Below are 26,388 nucleotides of genomic sequence, written 5' to 3' on the forward strand. Positions count from 1 at the left end.
TATAAGCACTGAGGCGGCGCTGGGGCTAGAGGAGCGCGGGGCGCAGGGGCTGGACCCGGTGCTGAGCGAGCCGAGCTAATCGTCCTTTGTGCCAACGCACCCCAGGATGCGTCCGAGCTAGGAGCCAGGTGGGGGTCCGTTGTGAGGAAGCGGCAGCGTTGGGAGAGACGTCCTCGGCACTAGAGACAGAGCCTGGGATTGTTGGGGGGGGGGCCTGGGATCGGAGAGATACCCCCAGAATTAGGAGGGGGCTACGAGGGGGAGGGGAGCCCCGGGTTGGGGAGGGAACGCAAACTAGGAGGCGGCTTGGGAATGTCAGGGCATTCGGATTTGGGGGCAAGGTTGTTTGGAGAATGCAGAGAGGACCCCACGGTGGGGAAGGGGCTGGGCTGGGGGTGGGTCTCAGAATTAGGGAGGGGGCACTGGGAACCAAGGCCAGGGGAGGGGCACCCCGAGTTTAGAAAGAAGGGGACACCCAGATGCTGTATGGAGACTCTGGGACAGGGGACCTCAGTGTCTGAGCTGAGACACCCCAGGATTTTAAGTGGGGATTCCCAATTTGCAGATGAATGGAGGATGCTATGCTGGACTGCAGTGGGAGGGGGCCCCTAGACCAGCCTGACCCAATGGAAGGGGGTCTGCACTGAGAATGAACGGGCCATGTTGAAGGGGCGTTCTGTGGTCTCCCTGTCCTTTTGGTCACCACATCCTTACTCAGGGAGGAGGCTCTGAGGGTTCCATCCCAAGGTGGTGCCTGTTATTCCTTCAGACCTGGAGTTGGGGTGCTGTCCCTTCTCCCAGGGAACACATTGGGTCTCCCAGGTGAATGCTGGGTCGGAGCCCCCTAAAGCACCAGTTGTGGAGCTCCAGGACCTGTGAGGGGCACCAGTCCAAAGAGGGGGCCGCCATAAGCACCTCCACATCTGACCGTGTTCTCACTGTGAGACACAGACCTTTGCCTCACTCCTTCAGTTCCATCTGTCCATATGGATGCATGTGGAAGTTCTGGCTTGCTTTGGAGGTACAGGCACTGGGAAGCAGGGGGCTGGGACCCCCAGGCCCAGCCTGGGAAGAAGCGACCCCCATCCCTGTACACAGGCTTTGTTCCTCTCAACAGCATTAATGGGAGACAGCCAGGCTGAGGAGAGGGTTGGCGCTGGCCCCAGTGGGGGAAGGGTGGGGAGGGGGGGTGGGCAGACCATGGGACCCCAGAAGCCAGCAGCCTCACTGGCTTCTGGGCATTCCTAAATGGAAGGTGCCCCCGCCAGGGGGTGGGGGCTTTGTGTGTGTGTGTCTACCTGTGCTGGGAGAGGGTGTGTGCCCATAACGGGGTTCTGGGGTCCTCTGTGAGTCTAATGTGACCAAGGTGTGTATGTCTGTGTCAGGAACTTGTGCCAGGGGCCACATCACCAGGTGACAAAATGATGTGTGCCTCTCAGTCACCAAGGCCACATTTATCCAGCCCAGTCTGAGCCAGGAGCTGGCTTCGCCATGTGTGAGGAGCTGTGTCTGCCGATGTGGCCTCATGAGGGGTTTCTGTGGGAAGCCTGAGACTGTGGGTGTGTGTCTTTGTGCAGAAGACGTGCTGCCTGCCTTGCAAGTGCCCATATTGTCTCTCTTTGTTAATGTCACCATGAATCTTTGTGTGTGTCTCCTGAGTCTGGCTCTGAGTCTGGGGTGTGCGGCTGCATGTGTGTCCCATGTGTACAGCAAGTGTCCTCTCCATGTGATTGGCAGAGTGGACCCTGGGCGTGAGATGTGGTCTGTGTACAGAGTTGGGATCTAATGGGGAGACATTGGCAGGGGATTCAGGTCCCCAAAGGGCAGCCTGGGATGATTTACTGAGCCGGCTTCCTTTTTCCTCAGAGGAGTTTCCATACTCTCACCTATGCACATACATATACCCTAATTCCCAAGCAAGAGAAATACATGTGTGCTCACCACCCCTGCTGAGGGGCACTCAGACCCACACAGCATCCAGAGTCCCGTATGCTCCGCCGAGTACACAGAGCTACTTTGGACCCATTCACACATCCGCACAACACAGGGTGCAACCTCCAACCTCACGGACATCCTCGCCTGGACAGAGCACCTTCATGCACGCCCAGGCACAAACACAAAAAAATGACCGCTAGCAAACTCACCCTCACTCAGTTCTCTCTCTCTCTCTCTCTCTCTCTCTCTCTCTCTCTCTCTTCAGCCGGTCCGCCCCTCCCCCAACACCCCTGTAGGCCCCTGCTTGCATATGCATGAGGCTTATGCATTATTCATGAGGGGACTAGCCCCAGACAGCTGTGTAAATGCTCACCTCTGGCGGCCCCCGGGGGAGGAGATATTTTAAGAGAAGTAGTGTGGGTGTGTGAGGGTTCAAAGTGGAGGGGATTGAGTGCCTGTGGGAGGGCATTTGTGCATGTGGGGGGGGTCTACCTGAAACTGTCTGTCACCATGATGGACCACCTCTGTATATTTGAGCGTATACATGAAGCTTTGTGAACAAAAGGCTCTTTTTAATTTAACATTTCTAGGACTTCACACGTTTTAGCTCATTCCATTCTCACAATATCCCCATGAGGTATGTGCTGGGTGATCCTCATTTTACAAGTGGGGAAACTGAGGCACAGATGAAGCAGCCTGTCTAGGGTCATGTAACATGTAGGGAGCAGGGGCAGGGCTTGAAGCCCAGTCATCTGGATGTAGTTTGAGCTCTTAGCCATTGTGTGTGTGTGCGTGTGTGTGTGTTTGTGTGTGTGTGTGTGTGTGTGTAATAATTGTTGGAACTTGCCCCCTCCTCTCACCCTCCTGCGGCAGGTGCAGCCCAGAATCCTGCTTCACCCTCTAATACCCAGCCAGACAGTCCCAGTGCCTGGCCTCTACTCTGCTGTGCAGCCTTTAGCAAACCACTAGCCCTCTCTGGGCCCCGAGGCACTGCGATGAGAAGGCAAGACCAAGTAGGCACTGCCGCTGCATTGCTGCCTGAGTTCAGCACCACGGACAGGTCTGGGCCAGCCTCCCAGCAGGGGCCTTCCGGAGCTGGGAACCACGCTGGAGAGGGGGCCAGATGTCCCCCGCAGCATCCCATTCTGGACTCTACCCACATTGCCCTCTCAGGGATATTCTTTTATGTGGGGGAGGGTGCAAGGGCTGGGTTTGTAGGATGTTCTAACTTCCCATTTGCTCCCACCTCCTGAGCCCTGAAGTGGGGGTCCTTCCAGAGAGCCCCTTCCCCAGGGTTTCTAGTCTCTGGAAGAATGTGAGGTCGGGGAAGGCACTGCTGTGTCCCCGTGTGTGGAATGGGTCTTGCTTACAGTTGGTGCTCAATAATTGTCCACTTTATGCCATGAGCCACAACTCCTGTAGGAGGCTGGACCTATGGCTGGAGTTTCTCTGTGGACCTAAGAGGCATCTTCACCAGGCAGTGTGAAGTTGGCGGGAGAGTGGGTTGGGCTGGGGCAATGTCCCTTCCTCCAGGTGGGACTTGGCAGCACCTCAAAAATCCCAGAAACAAAGAATAGAATCTTGACGACAACCAAATCCTGGAATTGAAGCTGAGAATCGTGTCATTCAATAAACCCAGATTAAAGGCAGGCATAGAGGCCAGCCTGCTGCCAGGACTGGGGACACTGGGCAGACTGGCACTGGCTGCTGCCCTCTAGGACCCACCAGTCTGATGGGTCCTGAGCCAACTTGAAAAATGGGATTTTGATCTTGCCTCTGTTAAGGTCAATAATAACAACAGCTGAAATTTACTCCTTTGTACCAGGCATTTTATATGTATTGACTGTATTGACTCATCTATTCCTTTCAACTACCTTATGTTATCCCCATCTGACCTACTAAGAAACTGAGACACAGAGAAGCTAAGCGACCTGCCCAAGGTCACACAGCAAGGGACAGACCCAGAGACAACCTCAGGTTCTCATTCACTCCAGCACCCATGCTTATGACCATGAGACATCACTGCTGGGATTCGGAAGTCAGCTGGTCCTGGGATTGGATCCTGGCTCCACCCTTGCTTGCTGCCTGTGTGACCTTGAGTGACACACTGGCCTCTCTGAGCCTGTTTCCAGATTTGTAGAGAGGGGACTTGGTTTTTCCATACTGACTGTCTGGGAGGGTAGTGTTCATTCCTTCCTCCCTCTCCTTCTCGATCCAGGTCCAGGATGGGGGACACATCTGTCTGGGCCTTGAGCCTCCTGGTGTTCCAGATGCTGTTCTTGGTGGCTGGGGAACAGGGTGAGTGGGCTTGGTGGCGTGGGAGAGGTTGAGGTCTGGGGAATGGATAAGATGGGGCAGCTTTTTAACGCAAGAGCCTTCTCCTGCTGGTTCCCTAGCTTGGTGTGAAGAATAAAATGAGAATAGATGAAAAGGGTCTTTGAATAGTCAAAACTGAAAAAGACACCTGAAAGATTATTTTTAGTCATTGCCAGTGGAGGCTCCTGCCTCTCACCTTTTTGCTATGATGAGCTAGAGAGAGAGAAAATGGGAGGAAGGGAGAGGTGGGAGAGGGAAGAGAGGAGAGAGGATAGTGCACAGTTGATTAGTAATGCCTGCCATGAGCACAGCAATAGAAATAAAGGTCTATCTGTATACCTCTCCCTGGCATCTCCCCGGTGGTGGTCAAAAGCCCAGGCTTTAGAAATGTTTCCTGATTTGTTCTGTGACCCCAGGTAAGTACAATGATGTCTCTGAACCTCAGTTTTCTCAATCCCTCAAAAAGAGGATGACACATGGCTCTCTGTAGATGGTTATGAAAAGCAGATGGGCTGCTTGCTATCTACAAAGTGCTTGTTATATAGAAGGTACTCCATAAACACCATTTCCCTTCCAATGGCTGCCTCTGACTTTGATCCTTGAAACCATGGCTCAAAGGACAGTGACTTTCTCATGGCCACATAGTGAGTCAGTGACAGTCACTGGCCGCTGGGATCTGAACTCGAAGGGATTCACCCCATTCCTCTTCGGCTCACAGATTGAGGTGCAGATCACAGATCTGTACACTGCATCAGATGTTGTGTAGGCACCATAACCTCTCTGGCCTCAGTCTCCCTACTTATAAAGTGAGGGAAATAGTCTCTGCTGGTCATTGCCTCTGACGCAGGCCTCTCTCCACCTCCCCCACCCCAGGCACACAGGACGCCACTATTGCTGCCACTGCTGCCACTGCCGCCACCGAGAAGGGGCTCCACATACAGAAGGTGGGGTCTGGGTTGGTGCGGGCTGCACTGGCGGAGCTGGTGGCCCTGCCCTGTCTCTTCACCTTGCAGCCATGGCCGGGTGCAGCCCGAGAAGCCCCTCGGATCAAGTGGACCAAGGTGCGCACTGCATCAGGCCAGTGGCAGGATTTGCCCATCCTGGTGGCCAAGGACAACGTGGTTCGAGTGGCCAAGGGTTGGCAGGGACGTGTGTCTCTGCCCACCTACCCTCAGCACCGGGCCAACGCCACGCTGCTACTGGGGCCGCTGAGGGCCAGTGACTCCGGGCTCTACCGCTGCCAGGTGGTGAGGGGCATCGAGGACGAGCAGGACCTGGTGTCCCTGGAGGTGACGGGTCAGTTGGCGGCAGGGGAGGCGCCAAGCCTGGGAGGGAGAGGGGCTGAGCCTGAAGCCCATCCACTGAATGTCACCTTAGAAATCACTCCCTGAACAGTGAGTGACTCCCTTTCAGTTTTTCTGATAAAGTCACAAAGAAAGTCTCCACAGGTATTACCCCCTCTTTAACACCTCTCTCTCTTTTAGCTAAGAGCACGCAGCCTCTGGCTCAGTCTCTTGCAAACCACAGGATTCCGTAGGATTTCATAACCTTGTTTTAAGTCCATTTCATGGTTATCTGCTTTCACAGGAGGGAAAGGATATTGGCTTTCTGTTTAAAATAGGACTCATTTCTTTTTAAAATAATTTTTTTTTAAAAAAAGTGAGGTTCTTTTTAAAAATTGATTGAAAATAGATATTAAGTAAATAACAGTCTTCAAATACCTCTTTAATGAATTCCTATATTAAATTCTTGCTGTTGAAATATCCAGTATAGTTTCTGTTTTCCTAACTGATTAAGGTGAACAAGGCAAAAAGAGGTTTTTTTAAATTATTAAATCGAAGTCCAAGAACAGGGTGTGGCACCCAATAGATGCCCAATAGATATTTGGGGAACAGCTGTGAATGCACTGTAGTGTGGAAAACACCCTGTGAAATCCTGCCGGGAAATCGATGTCCCTTAACCTCTGTTGGCTAAGGGCAAGTCCCTGCACCCCTGTCCTGTGGTACAGTCTTCCCTCACCCAACAGTGTCTCACTGCATATTTTATGGGGTCAACCAGTCATCCTGTTTCAAGGCCTCACTTCTAAAAACCAATAAACCTCAAAGAAAACTGGTAAGTGGGGAAGGAAGGCATTTCCACCTCTGGGATTTTTCAATTAATTCATTTGTCCAAAGATTAACTGAGCACCACATGACTGGGGACATAGTCACGACTGACACACAGCTGCTGCCTTCCAGGACCTCTCCATTTGATAAGATGGAGCAAAATGTGTCATTCCTTTGTCTTGCTCAGCCATTTCTTTCATCCCTAAATCAGAATTATAATCACAGTAAACCTATTATGTATTGATGCTTTATGTCCTGACTTACATGACATAAGGCTTCCTCCAGGAAGCCTTCCATGGCTCCATTCCTAGGGTGGGTAAGAACCACGTTTGATCTCCCATTACTGCCAGTGCTTCCCCTATCAATGCATGTACTTAATTCCTAAAAGGTAGACTCTCTCTATCTCACTCTTCTCCATGCCTCCTGTCACCTCCAGGGCCTAGCCCTGAGCATGAAGAGTGCTATCTTTGGAGTCAGATATGAATTCTGGCTCGGTCTCAAACTGGCTGTGTGGCCCTGGATATGTCCCTCAACCTCTGTGAGCCTTAGTTTCCTCCTCTGGAAATGGAGATAATCATACGGTTGTTATAAAATTTCAATGATATAGTGCTTGTAAATGCTTTTTATGTGGTAAATATTTGACAAATCCTAGCCCTTGATGGCCACTGTTGTCAGTTTCCTCATCTGTAAAATGGGGGCATGTCAGTCTCATTCCCCACCATTGCTCTAGCGCCACGCCTGGTGCTGAATAAATGGAGGTGGTACAGGGCAATGTACTGCAGCATGTCTATTATTATTAGACTGTGGGGTCGGGGGCAGTCTGCAGAGGGAGGTTTGTTCTTGAAGATTCCAGCATAAATCGGTCCCCTATCCTGCATGTTCCCCCACAGGTGTTGTATTCCACTACCGGGCAGCCCAGGATCGCTATGCACTGACCTTCGTTGAGGCCCAGGAGGCCTGCCGTCTCAGCTCAGCCACCATTGCAGCGCCACGGCACCTGCAGGCTGCCTTTGAGGACGGCTTTGACAATTGTGACGCCGGGTGGCTCTCAGACCGCACTGTTCGGTGAGCACAGGGTGGGGAAGATGGAGAGCTGGCCCCTGGGGAAGGATGGTTCTTGGGGGCCCCAGGAGCACACATCCTTGTCTCGTCAGGTATCCTATCACCCAGTCCCGTCCTGGTTGCTATGGCGACCGTAGCAGCCTTCCAGGGGTGAGGAGCTATGGGAGGCGCGACCCACGGGAACTCTACGATGTGTATTGCTTTGCCCGTGAGCTGGGGGGTAAGTCTGGGACTGGCAGGAATCCCCCTTTCCCTGAGCAGTTGTTACCTTCCCCAAACCCCATCCCTCCTAAGTCTCATCCTTCTCTAAACCTGCAGCCAAGACCTGGGCCCAGCCCTTACGAGCTTTCCTCCCCTCCCTGAGCCCCTCTCCTTCTCTGTGCCCCTGTCCTCTCTCTGGGCCTCTTCCATCTCTGAGGCTGTCGCCTTTTCTGAGTATCTCCCCGTCCCTGAACCCTTCTCCCCCTTCCTAGCTCCCCTCCGCCTCTTTCACCAAGACCCTCCCTCTCTCTGAAGCCTGAGTTACCTCATTTGTAAAAAAAAAAAAAAAAAAAAGCTGAAGCCGCCTCTTCGGCCGTGTGGCAGCTTTATGGGGTGGGGCCCGCTTCCGGGACTTCGGGGGAGGGTCCCCCAAGCCTCCGAACCTAGGCTCGCGCCTTCCCGCAGGCGAGGTCTTCTACGTGGGCCCGGCCCGCCGCCTGACGCTGGCCGGGGCGCGTGCCCAGTGCCGCCGCCAGGGCGCCGCGCTGGCCTCGGTGGGGCAGCTGCACCTGGCCTGGCACGAAGGCCTGGACCAGTGCGACCCGGGCTGGCTGGCCGACGGCAGCGTGCGCTACCCGATCCAGACGCCACGCCGGCGCTGCGGGGGCCCAGCCCCTGGCGTGCGCACAGTCTACCGGTTCGCCAACCGCACCGGATTCCCGGCTCCTGGAGCGCGCTTCGACGCCTACTGCTTCCGAGGTGCGTGGGGAGCCAAGTCCCAGGGAGGGCATCCCTGGTGGTCACGCCCCGGAGGGTACGTCCCTGGTGGCTGTGCCCAAGGGAACGCGCCTCGGTAAAGGCCACGCTCCAGAGATCTTTGCTTTCTGGTGGAGGTGGACCCGGTGCAGGGGAGGTACACGGGAAAACTGCTTCGCGATAAGCCTTGTCCCTGGATGAAAGTCACGCCGCTGAGCCAGGCTTTCTCCTGGAGCCCCGCTCTGGGCGGGGAGGCCAGGCCGCAAGCTCTGGCGGGAAGTCCTATTTATGGGGTGGGCTATAAGCCCTGAGGTCCCTGAAAGACACGCTCCTTGAGGAGCGTGTCTAACCTGGAGCCATGCCCATAAGCACCCCTGAGGAGGAAGGGATGCCTCGACTAGCCACGCCCCCTGGGCCAGGCCACATCCCCACGGACGCGGGACCAGGGATGATTCTCGCCCTTGTGGTGGTGCCACAGCCTCAGAAGCTGCAAAACTCAACTCTGAGGAGTTTAGTCTTCTACATAAGGGGGACAAAAATTCCTTTGTAAGAAGGCCACACCCATGAGGCACTTTCTCCCCCGGGGGGAGGAGCCACAGCCCTGGTCTGACCTGCCCCCATGAGAATTGACCACTGCCTGAGCTTCACCTACGAACCAAGCTGTCTCTTGACCCCTTACTGTAAGCAGTTGATTCTGACCTTGATAGTGGGCCCAAGCCTGAACAGTGAGGGTGATAACTTTGCCTCTCTCTCTCTCTCTCTCTCTCTCTCTCTCTCTCTCTCTCTCTCTCTCTCTCTCTCTCTCGGATTCCAGAAACCAACCAGAGAGACAGAAGGGCACAAAGAGACAGAGAGAAAACAAGTCTGTGTTGCAGCATGCTGGAATGTGGGTAGACTTCAGGCAGAACTTCCCAGCCAGCCCCTGAGCCTAACACAACCTCTTCTGCTTTCTCCCACAGCTCATCACCCTACACCACAACATGGAGACCTAGAGACCCCCTCGTCTGGGGATGAGGGGGAGATTCTGTCAGCAGAAGGGCCCCCCGCCCGAGAACTGGAGCCCAGCCTAGGGGAGGAGGTCACCCCTGACTTCCAGGAGCCTCTGGTGTCCAGTGGGGAGGAAGAGCCTCTGATCTTGGCAGAGAAGCAGGAGTCTCAAAAGACCCATGGCCATGCCCTTGGGGTCCCCACAGTAACCTCAAAGCCTGCCCTGGAGGCTGAGGAGGTGTGGCTGAGCACAGTGGCCACTCAACCCAGCAGCGTGGAAGCTGGCACTGCTGAGGCAACCCCAGCTGGCCCCATGCCCAAGAAGAAGGGGCGCTTTAAAGTGTTGAATGGTCGCCATTTCCAGCAGCAGGAATCCCAGCAAGGGCTGGAGGTGGGTCTCAAGGCCAATGCCCAGCCCCCTACCCCAGAGGCTGCTGGGAATCATGTGGAGCCTCCCCTGGCCACCGGAGCCATAGACACCTCAGGGAGTGGCCGGAGCCAAAACCCCTGGGCCGTACTGACCAATGAGGTGGATGTGCCTGGAGCTGGTGAGTGGGGTCCAAGGGGGAGATGGGACCTGAGTGGAGACCTGAGGGGCCAGGGGGAGGAGATTCAAAATTCCTGCTGGGTCCCCTGGCCTCACTGAGCCTCAGAAGGCCTCTCTCGGGCCTAAACCCAGGAGACACTCAACAGAAGGACCTGCTGAAATATAATTATAATTACTATTGTTGATATTGTTGCAGGTTCCCCTGGTGGCAAGAGCACCCCAGAGCCCTGGCTGTGGCCCCCAACTATGGCCCCACCCAGCATCCCAGGCCCTAGCAGGGCCCTTGGCCTGGAGCTAAAGGAAGTCAAGGGCCCCAGTGTGAGGCTGGCCACCCCCAACCTTCCCTGGTCCCCCTCAGAAGCCTCTGTCCTGGTTCGTAACCCCTCAGAGGGTCCCAGCACTGCCCCCTGGGAGGCGTCCCCCATGGTCCCTTCCCTAGACCTCCCTGTCATGGCCATGCTTCGTGCCCCCAAACTGTGGCTCCTACCACACCCTACACCCCTCCCCTCCCAGGCCAATGTGGTCAAGGGACATAGTGAGGCCATGGCCACTGCCCCACCCTCCCCAGCCTTGGAGACCCAGGCTGGTCCCCAGGACTCCATTTATCCAGAGGTGTATTCCTTGCCCCCCTCCTTGGACCTGACAGGACAGGGTGGAGAGGCCATGTTCCTGACATTTAGTGGTCATGGAGCAGGAAGTCCTACTGCCTCCTCACAGGTAGCCATGAACACACGAGCTGGAGCTAGTTCTAGCTCCCCCAGGGCAGACTTTGGAGAAATTGGGGGGACAAGCCCCACTGAGCTCAGCAAAACTGAACACCCCAGATCTAGCCCACAGACTTCTGTGTATGGGAATGTGGCAGCAGATTTCACCCCCACAGAGATGGCCACTGAGCCCATGGGAGTGAGAGACATCTCGGGGTCTGAGTCTGGGGTCTTTAGCACAGCAGAGAGTCCCACTTCCGGCTCACAGGGCACATGGCCCTCACTGCACAGTGAAGGGCTGGACCTCCGCCCCCATTCTGCACCATTGGGGGACCCCGGAGTCTCCTTGATGCCCGGGATCACCCTGGAGTCTTGGGCTGCTACAGATGGAGGAGCCATGGTGGGTCCCACAGATTCCACAGCCACACTGGACCCCAGTGATGCTGGTGGGATTTGGGAACCTGGATCCCGTGTTATTGAAGGAACTGAAAGCCCCATCTTGAGCCCTCAAGTGGCTGTGGATACAAGCATGGTGACATCCCTCATGTCCCTGGACCAGGAGGACAAAGTTGGGGTCCTGGCCACATCCAGCTCCCAACCCCACCCAGAGCCAACGGACCAGATGGTAACCCAGGGAATACTGGGAGCCTCGGTCTCTCCACAAGAGGGCGGCCCCCTGAGGGAGCCCACTTTTCCTCCTTGGACACCTATGGCGGCCAGCATGGATGAGCCTGTGTTAGTGTCCTCGGGGGAGCCTACAGTGCCATGGGACTCCCTCAGCAGCCTGCTGCCTGCCCCCCGGGTCCCGGATGAGTTTGAGCTGGAAGTTCTGGCGGGAAATGCCAGTGTGGAGGAGTCAGCAAGTGGAGAGGAGCCGGCCCTGCCAGGGACCCCTGCAAATGGAAGTGCAGAGCAGAGTGAGTTCAAAGTCTGTGGCCTCATCCAGCCCACTGTGGCCAGGGCTTGGAGACCAGGGAGGAAGGGTTGTTCCCGGGGACCTGGGAAGGTTTCTAGCAGGGGATGACGTTCGAGGTAGGTGCTTATCAGGTGAGTTGAATTATGGAAAGGGTGTTCCTGGCAGAGGTACCAGCCTGGGCAAAGGCACGAGGTCAAGTTGATGTATTTTGAGTGACAGCGAATGATGGGGGAATGATGAGGCGCTGGGTAGCATTTAATTTTGGTTCAATCAACAACTCATGTTCGTGGCCACACTGAGCCCGGACAGTGACGTGTAATGCGGGGGGCCGGCCTTCAGCAATACCCCAGTCAGGGGAAGACAGAGCTGGACACAGACACCTCCCAAGGGCGGCCGGATGGAGGAGACATAGCAGGGAGGACTTCCTGGAGAGTGGGAATTGCGGCTAGAATTCAGTGGGATAGATCGTGGGGGACGTCGAGCGCCAGGGAAAATGGACACTGGGATGGGGTGGGAGCGGGGACTATCATCCCCATTTTACAGACAGCAAACTGAGGCTGAGGGAGGAATGTCACTACTGGCTAGTTAGTGGCCAAATTTGAGTGGGAGCCCAAGTCTGCATAAGCCTTAGCTGCTCGGGGCCCAGCAGAGTCCAGAGGAAGCCACCACCCTGTTCTCCTGGGGCCAGGTTTACCCGCAGCTTACCGTGGTAAACTCTTTTTGTAGGTCCTGCATATTGAGCTGTTTTTTGGTCAAGTGAGCTCTTTATTAAAAAAAAAAAAGAAAAAAGAAAAAAAAGCAGCAGCTAATTAAAACACACTTTCTGGGTTGCAAAACACTCTTATTAACACAATTGGTTTTATATGTGCTCCCTTTTTTGAAGGCGAAGTGGAAATAGTGGATGCAGGGTTTCATGTCCCACCTTGCCACCTGTGTCCAGGGCTGGATTTTCTTTTCCTAGGTGCTCAGCAGACAGGCAGACCCCAGACATGGGTGCATGTGTTGATAAAGGCTGATGCTTAGCGGCGAAGACCCACGTTCTTGGCTTGTTCGAGCACTTTACTGGAATCATCTTGGTTAACCCTTATCACGTCCTTGTGGAACGAGTTCTAGCAGGCTCCTCACTCTAGGATGGGAGACTAAGGCACAGGAAGGTCAAGTGACTTGTGCAGAGGCAGGCAGCTGGGACTGTCAAGGATAAAGTTGGAAACCAGGTCGACAACATAGCCTGTCTCAACCATTAGACTGTACAACACGTATTTCATTGGTGTGAAAAAAAATACCTGAGGTCTTGGCAGGGGGTGAGCTCACCCTGGAGGGAGCAGAGAAGAGACTGGTGTGGGGGATGGGCAGCGGAAAGGAGCTAGAGAAGGGGGGTCAGAGAAGTGGGAGGGAAACCATGAAGAGGGGTGCGAAGGAAAGTGCGTTTGGAAGAGCCCCCAGGGCCATGGCTGGCTCTTTCTTGGACTTTGTTGTAGTCTTGGCTCCAGACTGAAGCCAGTGGCAGCTGGGTTGGAGGGAGGCAGGCAGTGCTGGGGGGAGGGTACCTACCCACCCGCAGCTTGAAGCAGAAATGCTAATGAAGCCAAAAATAAGTGTAGCACCAGCAAGCTACTGAGTCACCGCCAGTCCGTGGGCAGGTGTCGGCCGCTTGGGGCACCTGGTGGGGCTCACGCATCCCTGCGTTCCGCAGCCCCACGCGTGTGCACACACATGAGCTGGGGTGGCACTAGGGATAGATACAACCACAGGCCCTTCTGGCCATCCATGGGGGCACAGGCCGCTCCCCGAGGGACAGGCTTCAGCACCTGCAGGAAGGCCTTCAGCTACCTTCATTCAATTAGCAAGCAATTATTGAGTGCCTGCTGTGTTCCAGGCCCCATGCTAAGACCAAGTCCTTTGTCCTCTGGAAGCTGACATTCTAGAGCAGCACTCTAGAACTTTCTCAGTGATGGAAATGTTCCTATCTAATGCAGTAACAATGAGCCACACGTGGCTATTGAGTCCTTGAAAAGTGCTTAGTGGGACTGAGGAATTGCATTTGTACTTTTATTCCGTTTTAGTAACTTAAACTTAAATAGCTATATATGGCTGCCATGTGGAAGGAATATCAACGCTCTGGGGGGAGGCACAGACATGTAACAATGATCCTAATAAATAACTAAACGATATTGGAGGTTGGAAAGTGATATGGGCGAAGAGACAAGTGAAACTAAGGGTGGGGAGGAGGGTGCCAGTGTGTGGTTTCCAGTTCTGGAAGGGGTGTCAGAAAGACCTCTCTAGCCAGATGGAATCTGAGCAATCCTGAAGGAGGTGAGGGATGAGCCATGCAGGGATCTGGGGGAAGAGCTTTCCAGGCAGAGGGACCAGCTCGTGCAAAGGGCCTGGGGCAGAACCCTGCTGGCCTGTAGTAAGATTGGCAAGATCAGTGTGACTAGAGTGGGGTGAGCAAGGGAGAGAGGAAGACGGGGGTAGGGAGATGTTGGGAAAACCGAGGACTTTGGCTTTTCCTCTGAAGGCAATGGGGAGCCATGGAGGGACATGACAGGTTTACATAGGCGCCCTCTGGCAGCTATGAGAACAACAGACTGTGAATGGGGAAGGGTGGAGGCCAGGAGACCAGGGCATTGGTGACAGCTTGTTACCACCTCGGTTTCTTGTGAGGCTCCAGACAAAGCCAAAACAAATAAATCCTAGGTTATAGAGGCTGGAAGTCTTAAACTGGGCTTTCAGAGCCCTGGAGGCCAGTCTTGGCTCTCGTATTGTCGCGCTTTGTGGCGTTGAGGCAGGCCCTTCCCTTCTCTGGGCCTCAGATCTTGTGTCAGTGCAGTGGAAGTGTTGAACACTGCCCAGACATGGGGGTTCTTTATCTGCCTCTCCCAAGCTCCAGGGTAGAGACCACCCACCCAAAAGCATCTAGGCCCCCAAGATGGGGAGGGGAGACCCTCCTGCCTCCAGGGAAACCCAGGTGATGGGGGAAGAGCCTGGGGAGGGGTACAGGGACCCACATTCCTGAATGGTCCCTGGATGCCTGGTCCATATTAAGCAATGCTAAGACCCCTCAAGAGGCCCAGAATGACATACACAGAACTGGACGTGGCATTCTGGTCAGGACTGGGGCAGAGAGATGAACTATTTTTATCTCCATTTTGTAGATGAGACAACTGAAATTCAGAGAAGTAATTTGCCCAGGGTCCTCTAGGGAGTGGCAGAGCCAGGGATTGAATAGCCTCTCTGACTCAAGAGCCCACGGTTATACGAGTAACCACTGTAATCCACCACCTCTCCACAATATAACCACTGAAACTGGAAAGAATTGAGCATCAAAAGAATTGAGCCACCACATAAAGGATGCCATGGTTCCCACCCTTACAACCTTATATCCACTGCTGCGCTCTAAATTGTGAAAAGTACAGTGGCCAGCAGGGCATGTCCAGAAGAGAGGGACAAGTCAGGGAGGGCACTTAAACCCATGCTCTAGAAGAAGGCTTCCTAAGAAGCTTTGGGAAGCCCATTCCAGTTCAGTCTGAGGAAGGGCTTTACCACAGACAGGACAGCCCACAGATGCTTTGGGGCAGTTCCTGGAAGGAGTAAGCTCCTGTCACAGGGTCACGTAAGAGGAATTTGGTGACTACCTATTGGGAAGTTATAGAGGGGACCCCACAGAGAGGGGTTGGGCCAGGGGACCTTTAGGATACTGAGGTCTGGAGTCCGGGAAGGCAAACCTGGCGGCCTGACTGCTCCCCGCACTGCCTGTCCATTCTGCAGCCCCCTCGGATCCCTGTGAGAACAACCCTTGCCTGCACGGGGGCACCTGTCGAGCCAATGGTACCATGTATGGCTGTAGCTGTGACCAGGGCTTCGCTGGGGAGAACTGTGAAATTGGTGAGTGCCCCGCACTTGGGATCTGAAGCTGGACTTGTCTGACTCCAGAGCCTTGGGTTTACCCCAGTGGCTCCCCATGAGAACTCAGGGTTCACAAAATACTGGCTTTAGATGCTCCCTTCTCCACCCCACTCCTTGGAGCTGGTAAATCAGCCCCAGCACCAGCCAGCTTAGCTCTCATGCTGGAGGCTGAGGCTCCGGTGTGCTGCCCCCCATTACTACCAGGCAGGAGTGGGGAGGGACAGACAAAGGGATGATAAGGCTCAGACTCCTTCCAGCCAAGGGCCCCAGGGGATCTCACCCTTTCCTGGGTGGGCAGGGGGATAAGTACCACCACCAGAACTGTCGGATGCTAGCCCCAAAGCCCAACACAAGAAATATGACAGATTATGAAATTATAACAATAAAAATAAGTAACATAATGTCTTGAGCTCTGTGCATCACCTCATTGACTTAAGAACCTTCACAACCGCACTACTCATTACAGAGTATAACAATAAATATAAATGGTATGATTTCTTGAGTCTTACATTGACTCACAACTACCCTGGAGAAAGTGCCATTATTATCACCACTTTGCAAAAAAAAGGAAGTGAGTCTCGAGAGTGGAAGTGACTTGCTCAGCACCATACACGGCTCAGGCACTGTCTCCACAAGCGCGGTAGGAGAGGAAGTCCACCTCGATATCTACCTCTACAAACAGCTTTGTGACCCCGTGCCAGTCCTTGCAAATGCCCTGGCACCCAGATTTCCTAGATTCCACCTTCCAAAAAGACTCTCGAGCTTTGGCATTCTGTGGGTCTGTTGGCGAGAGTATAACCTTCATTGTTCTGGAGTCAGGTGGGATGTGCGGTACACGCTGGCCCTCAGCCAGCCCAGTGGCATCTGCTCTCATTAATACTAATTTATGTTAACCATGTGAGGCTCCACCCACTTGACCTGCAGAGTCATCGGACCATCTGGGCAGAGTGCTGCTGCTGCACTCAGGTTGAGGATGGATGGCAGGATCCTGACCCCATCTTCTGCCTGGTTTCTTGTGGGGACTGGGAGCCAAGGGGAGGCTGACCTCTGACGCAGCTCCTCCTGCTTCCCTCCAGACATTGACGACTGTGTCTCCAGCCCCTGTGAGAACGGAGGGACATGCATCGATGAGGTGAACGCCTTCGTCTGCCTTTGCCTCCCCAGCTACGGCGGCAGCCTCTGTGAGAAAGGTGAGTCTCTGCTGAGACCCCAGAAACAAGAGTGGGGGTGGGTGCCACGCCACAGGCTTCAGTTCTCCATCGCAGGTTCCATGGCTGTGAGAAGGCAAACTCTTTTTTTTACATTCACATAATGTAGAATTAACCTTTTTAGAGTGTACAATTCAAAGGCATTCAATACATTCCCGATGTTGTTGCAGCCATCACCTCTAGCAAGTTCCAAGACACTTCCATCACCCCAAAAGGAGCCCCTGTTCCTATTACTAGTCATTCTTCATTCCCCCTCCCCTGGCCCCTGATAGCCACTAATCTGCTTTCTGTCTCTATGGATTTGCCTGTTCTGGACATTTCATATCAGTGGGGTCACACACTATGTGGTCTTTTGTGTCTGGCTTCTGTCACTCAGCTTCATGTTTCTGAGGTTCATCCACGTTGTAGCGTGTGTCAGTGCTTTGTTCCTTTTTATTGCTGAATAATATTCCATACGTATTATATTGGATGGACTGCATTTTATTTATCACTTGATGGATATTTGGGTTGTTTTCCTCTTGTGGCTAGTGCAAATATGCTTCAATGGACATTCATGTTCAAGTTTTCGTTTGGATACCTATTTTCTATCTTCCCTCCCACCCCATTCTTTTGGGTTTATACCTCGGAGTGGAATGGCTGGGTCATATGGTAATTTTATGTTTAACTTTTTAAGGAACCACCAGACTGTTTTCCTCAGCATCATTTTACGTCCCCGTCAGCAGTATACAAGCGTTCCCATTTCTCCACATCCTCGCTGACACTTGTTGTTTTCCTGTTTTAAAATTATAGCCATCCTAGTGTGTGTGAAGTGGTATTTCACTGTGGTTTTGATTTGCATTTCCTAATGACTAATGATGTTGACAATCTTTTCATGTGTTTCTTGGCCATTTGTATATCTTTTTGGCAGAAATAGCTATTTGAGCCTTTTGCCAGGAGGGAAATTTTAGGCCTTTCTGAGACTATTTCCTGAGTTCCCAGGTCCACACCAAGGGTGTGGCCCCACAGAATAGAGAAGGAGACACCAGAGGTGGGATGAGAGGGGATGGGTGTGATGACCTTCCCGTTGAATCTCTTCCAGCAACAAAGAAAAGAAGTGTAGGAGGGAGGTGAAGTGAAGGAGGAGGGAGGTGGATAGCGGGGGAAAGAGCCTCAGATGGAGGGGGATGGACCCGGGAAGAGGGGTGACCTAGCCCCACAGTGAACTGGGATGGGTCCTCTCTCTGGCGGGCTGGCTGTACTCATGACCAGACCTTCTCACACTCCTTTCCCACCTCCCAGACACGGAGGGCTGTGACCACGGCTGGCACAAGTTCCAGGGCCACTGCTACCGGTACTTTGCTCATCGGCGGGCGTGGGAGGATGCCGAGAGGGACTGCCGCCGCCGAGCTGGCCACCTGACCAGCATCCACTCACCTGAGGAACACAGCTTCATTAACAGTAGGGACTCTGGGGTGGGCAGGGGTGGCCCTGCAGTCCCTTTGACAGGGCAGTCTCCCAGGATCCTGAAGGTGCACCTTTCTGAAGCTGTGTTCATTAGCGCAAGCACTGACCACTTAATAATTCCCATGTCTGTTTATGTATTTGTTAATTCATGCATTCTCTTCATTCATTCACTCATCATGTATTTACTGAGCCCTTGCTCTGTGCCAGGCACTGTTGCAGGCACCGGGACAGTGAGTGAGATGCACATTGTCCTGTCCTCAGAGAATGACACTGTTGTGAGGGATATAAGCAAACAAGTAAATATCTAATTAAATAATTCTACACTATAATTTAGCTGGTCCTAAGTACACTGATGACAAATAAAACAACCGGGGGATAGAGGGCAATGGGGAAGCATGTGTGACATGTGGAATAAAATGAGGAAGGAGCTGTGCAGAGACCTAGGAAAAGAGTGTCTCCTAATTAAGTTCGGCAGTTATTGATTCATTCATTATCCCTCCTGCCGTCTGTGCACCCATCCATTTATTCATGTTTCTCCCCATCCTGTCCCATTAATTCTTTCATTTGTTCGTTCCCTAGTTCACTCATGTCTTTTTCCTGGCTGTAATCAAACACCCTCCTCCTATGCTTCCTCTGTCCTCCGTGACTGACTGGCTCACTGGGTCGCACCACCACGCTGTCCAAAGCCACCCGAAGGCTCTCCTGTCCCTTACTCTCTCATTTCTGCAAAGAACGGGCATGTCTTTGTTTATTCCTTTCTCTGGCCATTTGTTTAAGCCACAAATCATGCCAAGGACAGTGCCTAATTCCAGCCCTTTCTGTGCTCCCCAACCCCCAGTGAGAGGGCAACCAGAGTACTCCCCTGCTGGGGAGTAAGGAGACCTGGCCTCCAGCCTATGCTCAGGCTGAGGAAGGGGCTGGGGCCCTCCCCCTCCCCACCTGCCTCCCGCTCCTAGGGGGCTCCTCCCCAAGACTGGGGAGGGGCTCTGGGTAGCCCCATCACTCCCACCTCCATCCCCTTTCCCCTCCAACCCACCTCCAGGCTGGGGAAGGGGCTGGGTCCGCCCTTCTTGGGCCCTCCCACACCCTCCATCCAACCTCCAGCCTGCATCCTAGGCTGGGGGAGGAGCGGGCACCCAGCCCTCATGACCCTCCACCCCCCCACCCCCCCGCAGGCTTTGGGCGAGAAAACACATGGATTGGCCTGAATGACAGGATCGTGGAGAGGGATTTCCAATGGACTGACAACACGGGGCTGGTGAGTGGCAGGAGCCTGGGTCTCTGCCACCAGGCTGCTGACTAGGATCCCACCAAGAACAGAGGGATGTGTGTGCGCCACATGGCTCCATGCCCTGACCTCACTGTACCCTCTTGTATATAAATCAGCCGTCAGAGTTCTGGAGTAGGCAAAGCAACTTCAGTGATGCCCCAAATCACCTGACTTTCCAGTCCTGTAGAGGGCCCATCCATCTCGTGACTGAGGCTATAAACCAAGACTGGGCTTGACGACCCCTTTGCTCACAGCGCTATGGTCCTCCAGCCATGGGCTCTGAGATAGTCCCATTTCCCTACATCCCCCTGCCTGCTCAGCCTCTGTTATTGCTCACTGGGACCCCTGCAGTAGCCCCCATACTCACACACACAAACACACACACTTGCTACCTGTATTCCTGCCCTTCTACCTGGCAGCCATGGGGACTTTTTAAAATTGAGGTGAAATTCACATAATATAAAATTGATCAACACCTAACGCAGGGGTAGCCAGTTAGCTCAGTTGGTTAGAGCGCGGTGCTCTTAACAACAAGGTTGCCAGTTCAGTCCCCACATGGGCCACTGTGAGCTGCGCCCTCCACAACTATATTGAAACAACTACTTGGCTTGGAGGGGATGAGTCCTGGAAAAACACACTTAAAATAAATATAAAAGTTTTTTTTTAAAAAAAAACCTAAAACAAATATAAAATAATATTGAATGTCAACTATAATTGAAACATAAAAAAATTAAAAGTGAATAAATAAAAATAATACAATTAATCATTTTAAAGTGTATTTAGTTTATTCACAATTTTGTGCAATCACCACCTCTATCTAGTCCCAGAATATTTTCATCACCCCAAAGGAAACCCTATACATGGGACCTTTTAAAAACCATACATCACCAAGCTGACAGAAACATCTTTATAGGGAGAGACACAGAAAGGAAGAAGGACTGAGGCTTCCAAATCAGGAACCAAGGACCCGCTTTCCCAAGTCATTATAAAATGTATTGTCTTGTACATTCTTTCAAGGACTTTTCTAATAAAATTTTTCAAAAATACAAGGGAAAAAAATAAAATAAATTTTAAAAATAAAAATAAAAAATAAATATATATACAAAAACCATAGATCAGATGAAGATTCTCCCTGCTTCAAGTTTTGTCAGACTCCCCATGGTTCTCAAGATAGTGACCTCTCTCCTCCTGCTGTGCAAAACAGTGTGGTAATTTCTCAAAAAGTTAAACATGGACTTAGCATATGACCCAGCAATTCCACCTCTGGGTATGTGCCCAAAAGAACGGAAAGCAGGGACTGAGATACTGGTACACACATGTTCACACTAGCACTAGTCACAGTTTCCAAAAGGAACAACCCAAATGTCCATCAACAGCTGAATGGAGACACAAAATGTTGTTCAAGCATACAATCAGTATGATGAAAAAATAAATAAAATGAAGCACAGACACACCCTACAATGTGGATGAAACTTGAAAACAGGATGCCTAGTGAAAGAATCCAGACATAAAAGGACACATATTGTATGACTCCATTGATAGGAAATGTCCAGAACAGGCAAATCCATACAGTCAGAAAGTGGATTAGTGGGTGCCAGGGGCTGGGGGAGGGGAGATGGGGAGTGACTGCTCATGGGGACAGAGTTTCGGTTTGGTGTAATGAAAAAGTTCTGGGAACAGACGGCGGTGATGGTTGCACAACATTGTAGATCTAAATGCCCATGAAGTGGACACTTAAAAATGGTTAAAATGGTAAATTTTATGTTGTATGTATTTTGCCATAATTGAAAAAATATCCACATCCACTTCTCTACCACAAGATCTGGCCCCTGTCCACCCTCTGACCACACCCCAGTTCCATTGAACATCTCCAAACATACTGGCCTCTATTCCGTTCCTCAAATGGGACAAGCTCAGTCTTGCCTCTGGGGCTTTGCACTAGCTGTTCTCTCTGCTTGGAACTCTGTTCCCTGCTTGCATCATTCCTATCCTTGAGTCTTCAGTTCTTCCGTTGCATCCTCAAGGAAGCCTTCCTGGACCTCCAGGCTGAGCTTACCTTTTGTTCAACTATTTATCTAACAATGAGTGACCCATATTGGAAACAGATTTTCACGGAGCAAGACAGGCGGCAGAGCACTGCAGCCTCCCAACCAGTGGAGGGGTGACTCAGACTGCAGTGGCAGCCACCCTCAGGGTGGTCAGAACAGTGCTCATTATACAGATGGAAACACTGAGTCCCTATGTGTCTGAGTGGTCTGGCCAGGGGAACCCCACAGTGGATAGTGCCAGAGTCTGAGCCTGGACATCAGTCCCCTGAGTATCCCTTGCTCCCCATTCCTGCAGCAATACGAGAACTGGCGAGAGAACCAGCCAGACAATTTCTTCGCCAGTGGGGAGGATTGTGTGGTAATGGTGGCACATGAGAGTGGGCGCTGGAACGACGTTCCCTGCAACTACAACCTCCCTTATGTCTGTAAGAAGGGCACAGGTACGCTGCCATCCTCCCTGCTTTTCCTCCTGTTCAATGTTTTGTTTAAGTTTGTAAATGTAAGAGTCAGCCCCGTTCAAGAGAGCCTGTTTTTCTCCACCCTTGCCAACTCTGTGCATTCCCAAACTTTTTCTTCTTTATTCATCTAAGTGGTGAAAAAATTGTATCTCAATGTTATTGTACTTTGCACATCTTCAAGGATGAGAACAACCAATTGTTCATATGTTGATAAGCTATTTATATGTATTTATTTTCCTATGACCTGTCAGTTCATCACCTTTGCCTAATTTTCTATCAACTTGTTGGTCTTACTGATTTGTAAGAGCTCTTTATATACTAAGAAAACATTTACATGCATTCTTGTGTCCACCTTGCTCTTATACTTTTGTTTAAGAGTATAAATTCTTCCAATTTCTTTGCCAATTCTCATGTCCTTTCTTCCTTTCCTTTGCTCAAATTATTCTTGCTTCCCATCTCCTTCCTTCCCATCATGCATAAGAATTAGGGGGTGGGATGTGTCCAGGAGGTTCCTACTCATAAGGGGCTCCTGGTCTGGGGGGGAGGAGACAGACACAGCCCCTCCAGCCCTGTGAGGTCACAGCTGGGCAAAGGACGGGACCTGGACAGGTGTGTCTTTCCCAAGAGAGGACACCAGTTCAGCCCCTTGGTGGCCACTTCCCTAACTGGGATTTCCTCTCTCCTCAGTGCTGTGTGGTCCCCCTCCAGCAGTGGAGAACGCTTCACCCATCGGTGCCCACAAGGCCAAGTATAATGTCCATGCTACTGTGCGCTACCAGTGTGATGAAGGATTTGCCCAACACCATGTGGCCATCATCCGGTGCCAGAGCAATGGCAAGTGGGACCGGCCCCAGATTGTCTGCACCAAACGTAAGTTGCTATCCCCAGATACCCCAACACAAGTTTCTAGTTATTTGTAGTCTCTGAGGAAAACATTTTATGACTATATATGTTGATCTGGCTGAATGTCTGCCGAATAATACAGCCTGGCAGATAAGTGAGAACTTACCAGCCTGCCTGGTGTTTCCTCCATTTCCCCTCCCCATCAAGGAGGCCCACTGCATCATGCCACCTGCCTCTCATCACCTTTTGCCATTTCCCTGTCATCCTTCACTTCCCTGCAGCTAGACGGTCCCATCGGATGCGGCGACACCATCACCACCACCAACACCACCACCAGCGTCGCCACCACAAATCACGTAAGGAGCGCAGAAAACACAAGAAACACCCAGCAGAGGACTGGGAGAAGGAGGAAGGGAATTTCTGCTGAAGAGCCAGGCAAAAGAAAGCACAATCCCCTTCCCACATCTCCTCTGGAGTCTTCACCTGGGGAGACAGAGCCCAGAGAGAAACAAGAGGGTCTGGAAGCCCCTGAGCCCCAAAACACATTCCCCCACCACATAATCCTTTGTAAAAAGCTCCTCCCTCCTCTTTCTTACATACACAGGTCCTCTTGGCAGGTGTAGCCATGTGTCTGAAAATCCAGTTCTAGCCAGGCTGGAATCTGGGAGCATCTCCCGCTGGAGGGAAGCACAATCAGCAAAGGTTACTCTTTGCTGCACTAGTTTAGTCTTTTGTTGGCAAGGCTGACTGCCAGTTGTTGAAATAAGGCTTCGATGAGGGTATAAGAGTGTATATTTGGATTCACCCTAAGGAATTGCTTTTCACACTAGAAATTTAGGCTTCGTAAACTGCCAGGTGTCCTAAACACAGCCTGAAGCCTTTAGTGAAGGTCACTGGCTTTGGGAGTAGAAAACGGCATGGAAGCACACTGGTTGAACTTGACGACTGCTCTTCCTTTACCCTGGACTTCAGCCCAAGTCCAGTCATTGGTCTTGGTGGATAAACCATGTTAAACTCCTATGTACTGAATTTTAGGAATGTTTTTAGAATAATCTTCTGTGCCCTCAGAGTTAGGGGTCAGAATAGTCAGAGTAACAATGTGGGCGATAGAGGGAAAGTGTGTTGCTTGCCCTCCCAGGTCTAGTCCCAGTGCTGAGATTTGGTTCTGCATGTGTGATGAATCACATGCGTGCACACACACACACACACACACACACACACACACACACACAGATGAGAGGATATTTAGGGCTTGACAAGCCCAGATTTCTTCCCCCTCCATCTCTCAGGGAGACAAAGAACCTCCTTTCTGGACCGAGGAGGTGCCAAGTTGTCTAGCTCAGTGCCCGTACCTATCCCTCAAGCAGACATTGGTAGTGCACTGCCCTGCTCCATTCCTGTCTCCATCCACTGCCTGAGAGACTAGAAATGCTTAAAAACTGAAGTAGTGACATCTACCTGCAGTCATGTTATAGAGAGATGCACAGTGTTAAAACCGAAACACACACACACATTTTTCTCTTGTAGTTTTTTCTTTTTTAACTTTTTAAGTAGGAAAGAACTCACTAGGCCTTATTTCCCCAAATCTGCAACCTATAAAAGGACTTTCCAAGCTGAAGGCCAAGACCCAGCTCTCTGATCTCTGGGAGGAAAGTTCCACAGCTTCTCCTCCATGTTTTGTCTACTCTCAGCTCCTCCAGTCTGGGTAAAATCTGTGGATTGGTGTTAAAAACCACAGTGGAGAAAGGCACTTTACAGGGAAAAAAAAAAGGTCCATCTAAGTGTTCACCTGAAAAAGGAATGTATTGACTGAGCCTATGTCCCTCCTGAGAAGTAATAATTATAGTTGACAACTTTGGAGTGGGTACCATGCTAAGAACTTATTCACTATCTCCTTGAATTTTCTCAACAGCCTAGTGACTTAGGAACCATTATATTCTCATTTTACGCATGACAAAATCAAGGCTCAGACAAAAGAAAGGCAATGGCTGGAAGTCATAGCCAAGAAAGAAGTAAGGGTTTGGTCCTGCCTCCATCTTATACGAAGCACTATTCTCTACTTTGGAGAAGAGATCAAAACATAATTGCACTCCTCCTACACATAGAGGCAGATTTAGGAAAAGATTGAGAAGTGCAAACTAGATAGACCCTCATCTTTGACCATGGTCTTTAGTTTTCCCTGCTGTAGACATTATCCGTTGAGAAAGTCCAGGGAAATAGGTTTGCCTTCTTGCTTTGATAATTCTTCTTAGTTTAAAATATATGATAACAACACATCTTCAGTCTTCCATGTCACAAAAGAATTTTCCTTTGTTGAGGAGCTGGAGATGCAACTTTTTGGAGGGGTCTTAGTTTATGCTCCCTGCCCTTGGCCCCCTCAGTCCCTTGCCCTGCCCCCACCCCAGCGCCATGGTGGAAGGGGCCTCTGGTCTTTTCTAAAGTGCGTGGTTTGTCTTTTGGTCTTTCTCTTTGGGATGTGTGTGTGTGTTTGCGTGTGCCATGTGTGTGGCATGCGTGTGAGTGTGTGTGTGAACAGCTTTGGGTTCCACTGGTTTTGCTGTGAGCTGCAGTGTTCTGTGGGTCTGTGGTATCTGACACTGTGGACTAATGTACTTCTTGGACATTTTAATAAAATTTTTTAACAGTTCAATATGCCTGTAGCTTCCTGACACCTTCCTTCATTCATTCAGCAAGTACTTACTGAGCAGCTATTATGAGCTGCACACTGTGCTGGGGGTTGGGGAGATAGTGGTGAACAGGATAAACATGGTCCCTCGTCAGTGGTCAGGGAAGGCTTCCTAGAGGAGGTGGATGGGATCTAAAGGAGGAGTTGCATTAACTAGACAAGGAAGAAAAGAGAGTTTCCGGTAGAGGGAAGAGCAAAGGCAAAAATCCTCTTGCAGAAGGAAACATGGCTCATTTGAGAAACAGCGAGGAGACCATAGTGGCTGGAGCAGAGTGACAGAGATATAGAGTGGAGGAAGATGAGGGGAGAGAGGCAGAGAATGGACCACTTAGGGCCATATGGGCTGTAGTGAGGAGTTGGGGCTTTATTCTAAAGGCAATAGTGTCTACAAACATGATAAGCAAGGTCAGAAGTCAAAGCCAAATTTAGAAGCAATTTTTCAAATAGAGATAAAAGAAACTTCTTGCTTTAATATGTAAAGAGCTCCTACAAATCAATAGGAAAAAAAGACTAATAATGCGATGGCCAAATGTGCAAAGGATATGAACAAAATGTTCACAGAAAAGGAAATACAGATGGCTCTTAAACTACAACATGCTAAACAAAATAATACACATTTTGCATGAACACCAAGATAAACAAAGGGCATATTTTAAAAAAGGGAGTAAACAAATCTAACAAGAAAGGAAGGCTTGCATAGATCCATGATAACAATATACCTGAAGTGAGAATGGTTTATGATTTTTTTTAAAGATTTTATTGGGGAAGGGGAACAGGACTTTATTGGGGAACAGTGTGTACTTCCAGGACTTTTATCCAAGTCAAGTTGTCCTTTCAGTCTTAGCTGTGGAGGGCGCAGCTCAGCTCCAGGTCCAGTTGCCATTGCTAGTTGCAGGGGGTGCAGCCCACCATCCCTTGCGGGAGTCGAACCAGCAACCTTGTGGCTGAGAGCCCGTGCTCCAACCAACTGAGCCATCCGGGAGGCAGCTCAGCTCAA

The 26,388-nt window shown here is 51.5% G+C and overlaps 1 protein-coding gene across 1 annotated transcript; it reads left to right on the forward strand.

Moving 5' to 3' along the window:
• On the forward strand, positions 1 to 25,352 carry NCAN (neurocan). Its single transcript, XM_033134902.1, has 15 exons — positions 1 to 128; positions 4,154 to 4,233; positions 5,125 to 5,547; positions 7,247 to 7,421; positions 7,511 to 7,638; positions 8,085 to 8,378; positions 9,335 to 9,910; positions 10,106 to 11,530; positions 15,298 to 15,414; positions 16,512 to 16,625; positions 17,922 to 18,080; positions 19,262 to 19,344; positions 21,700 to 21,844; positions 22,550 to 22,732; positions 22,987 to 25,352. Exons 2-15 carry the CDS (start codon positions 4,161 to 4,163, stop codon positions 23,130 to 23,132), a joined length of 4,041 nt encoding a protein of 1,346 aa, XP_032990793.1. The 5' UTR covers positions 1 to 128; positions 4,154 to 4,160; the 3' UTR covers positions 23,133 to 25,352.
• The last annotated feature ends 1,036 nt before the right edge of the window (positions 25,353 to 26,388 follow it).

The sequence above is a fragment of the Rhinolophus ferrumequinum genome, chromosome 18 (genome assembly GCF_004115265.2).
Source record: "Rhinolophus ferrumequinum isolate MPI-CBG mRhiFer1 chromosome 18, mRhiFer1_v1.p, whole genome shotgun sequence".
Lineage (NCBI taxonomy): Eukaryota > Metazoa > Chordata > Mammalia > Chiroptera > Rhinolophidae > Rhinolophus > Rhinolophus ferrumequinum.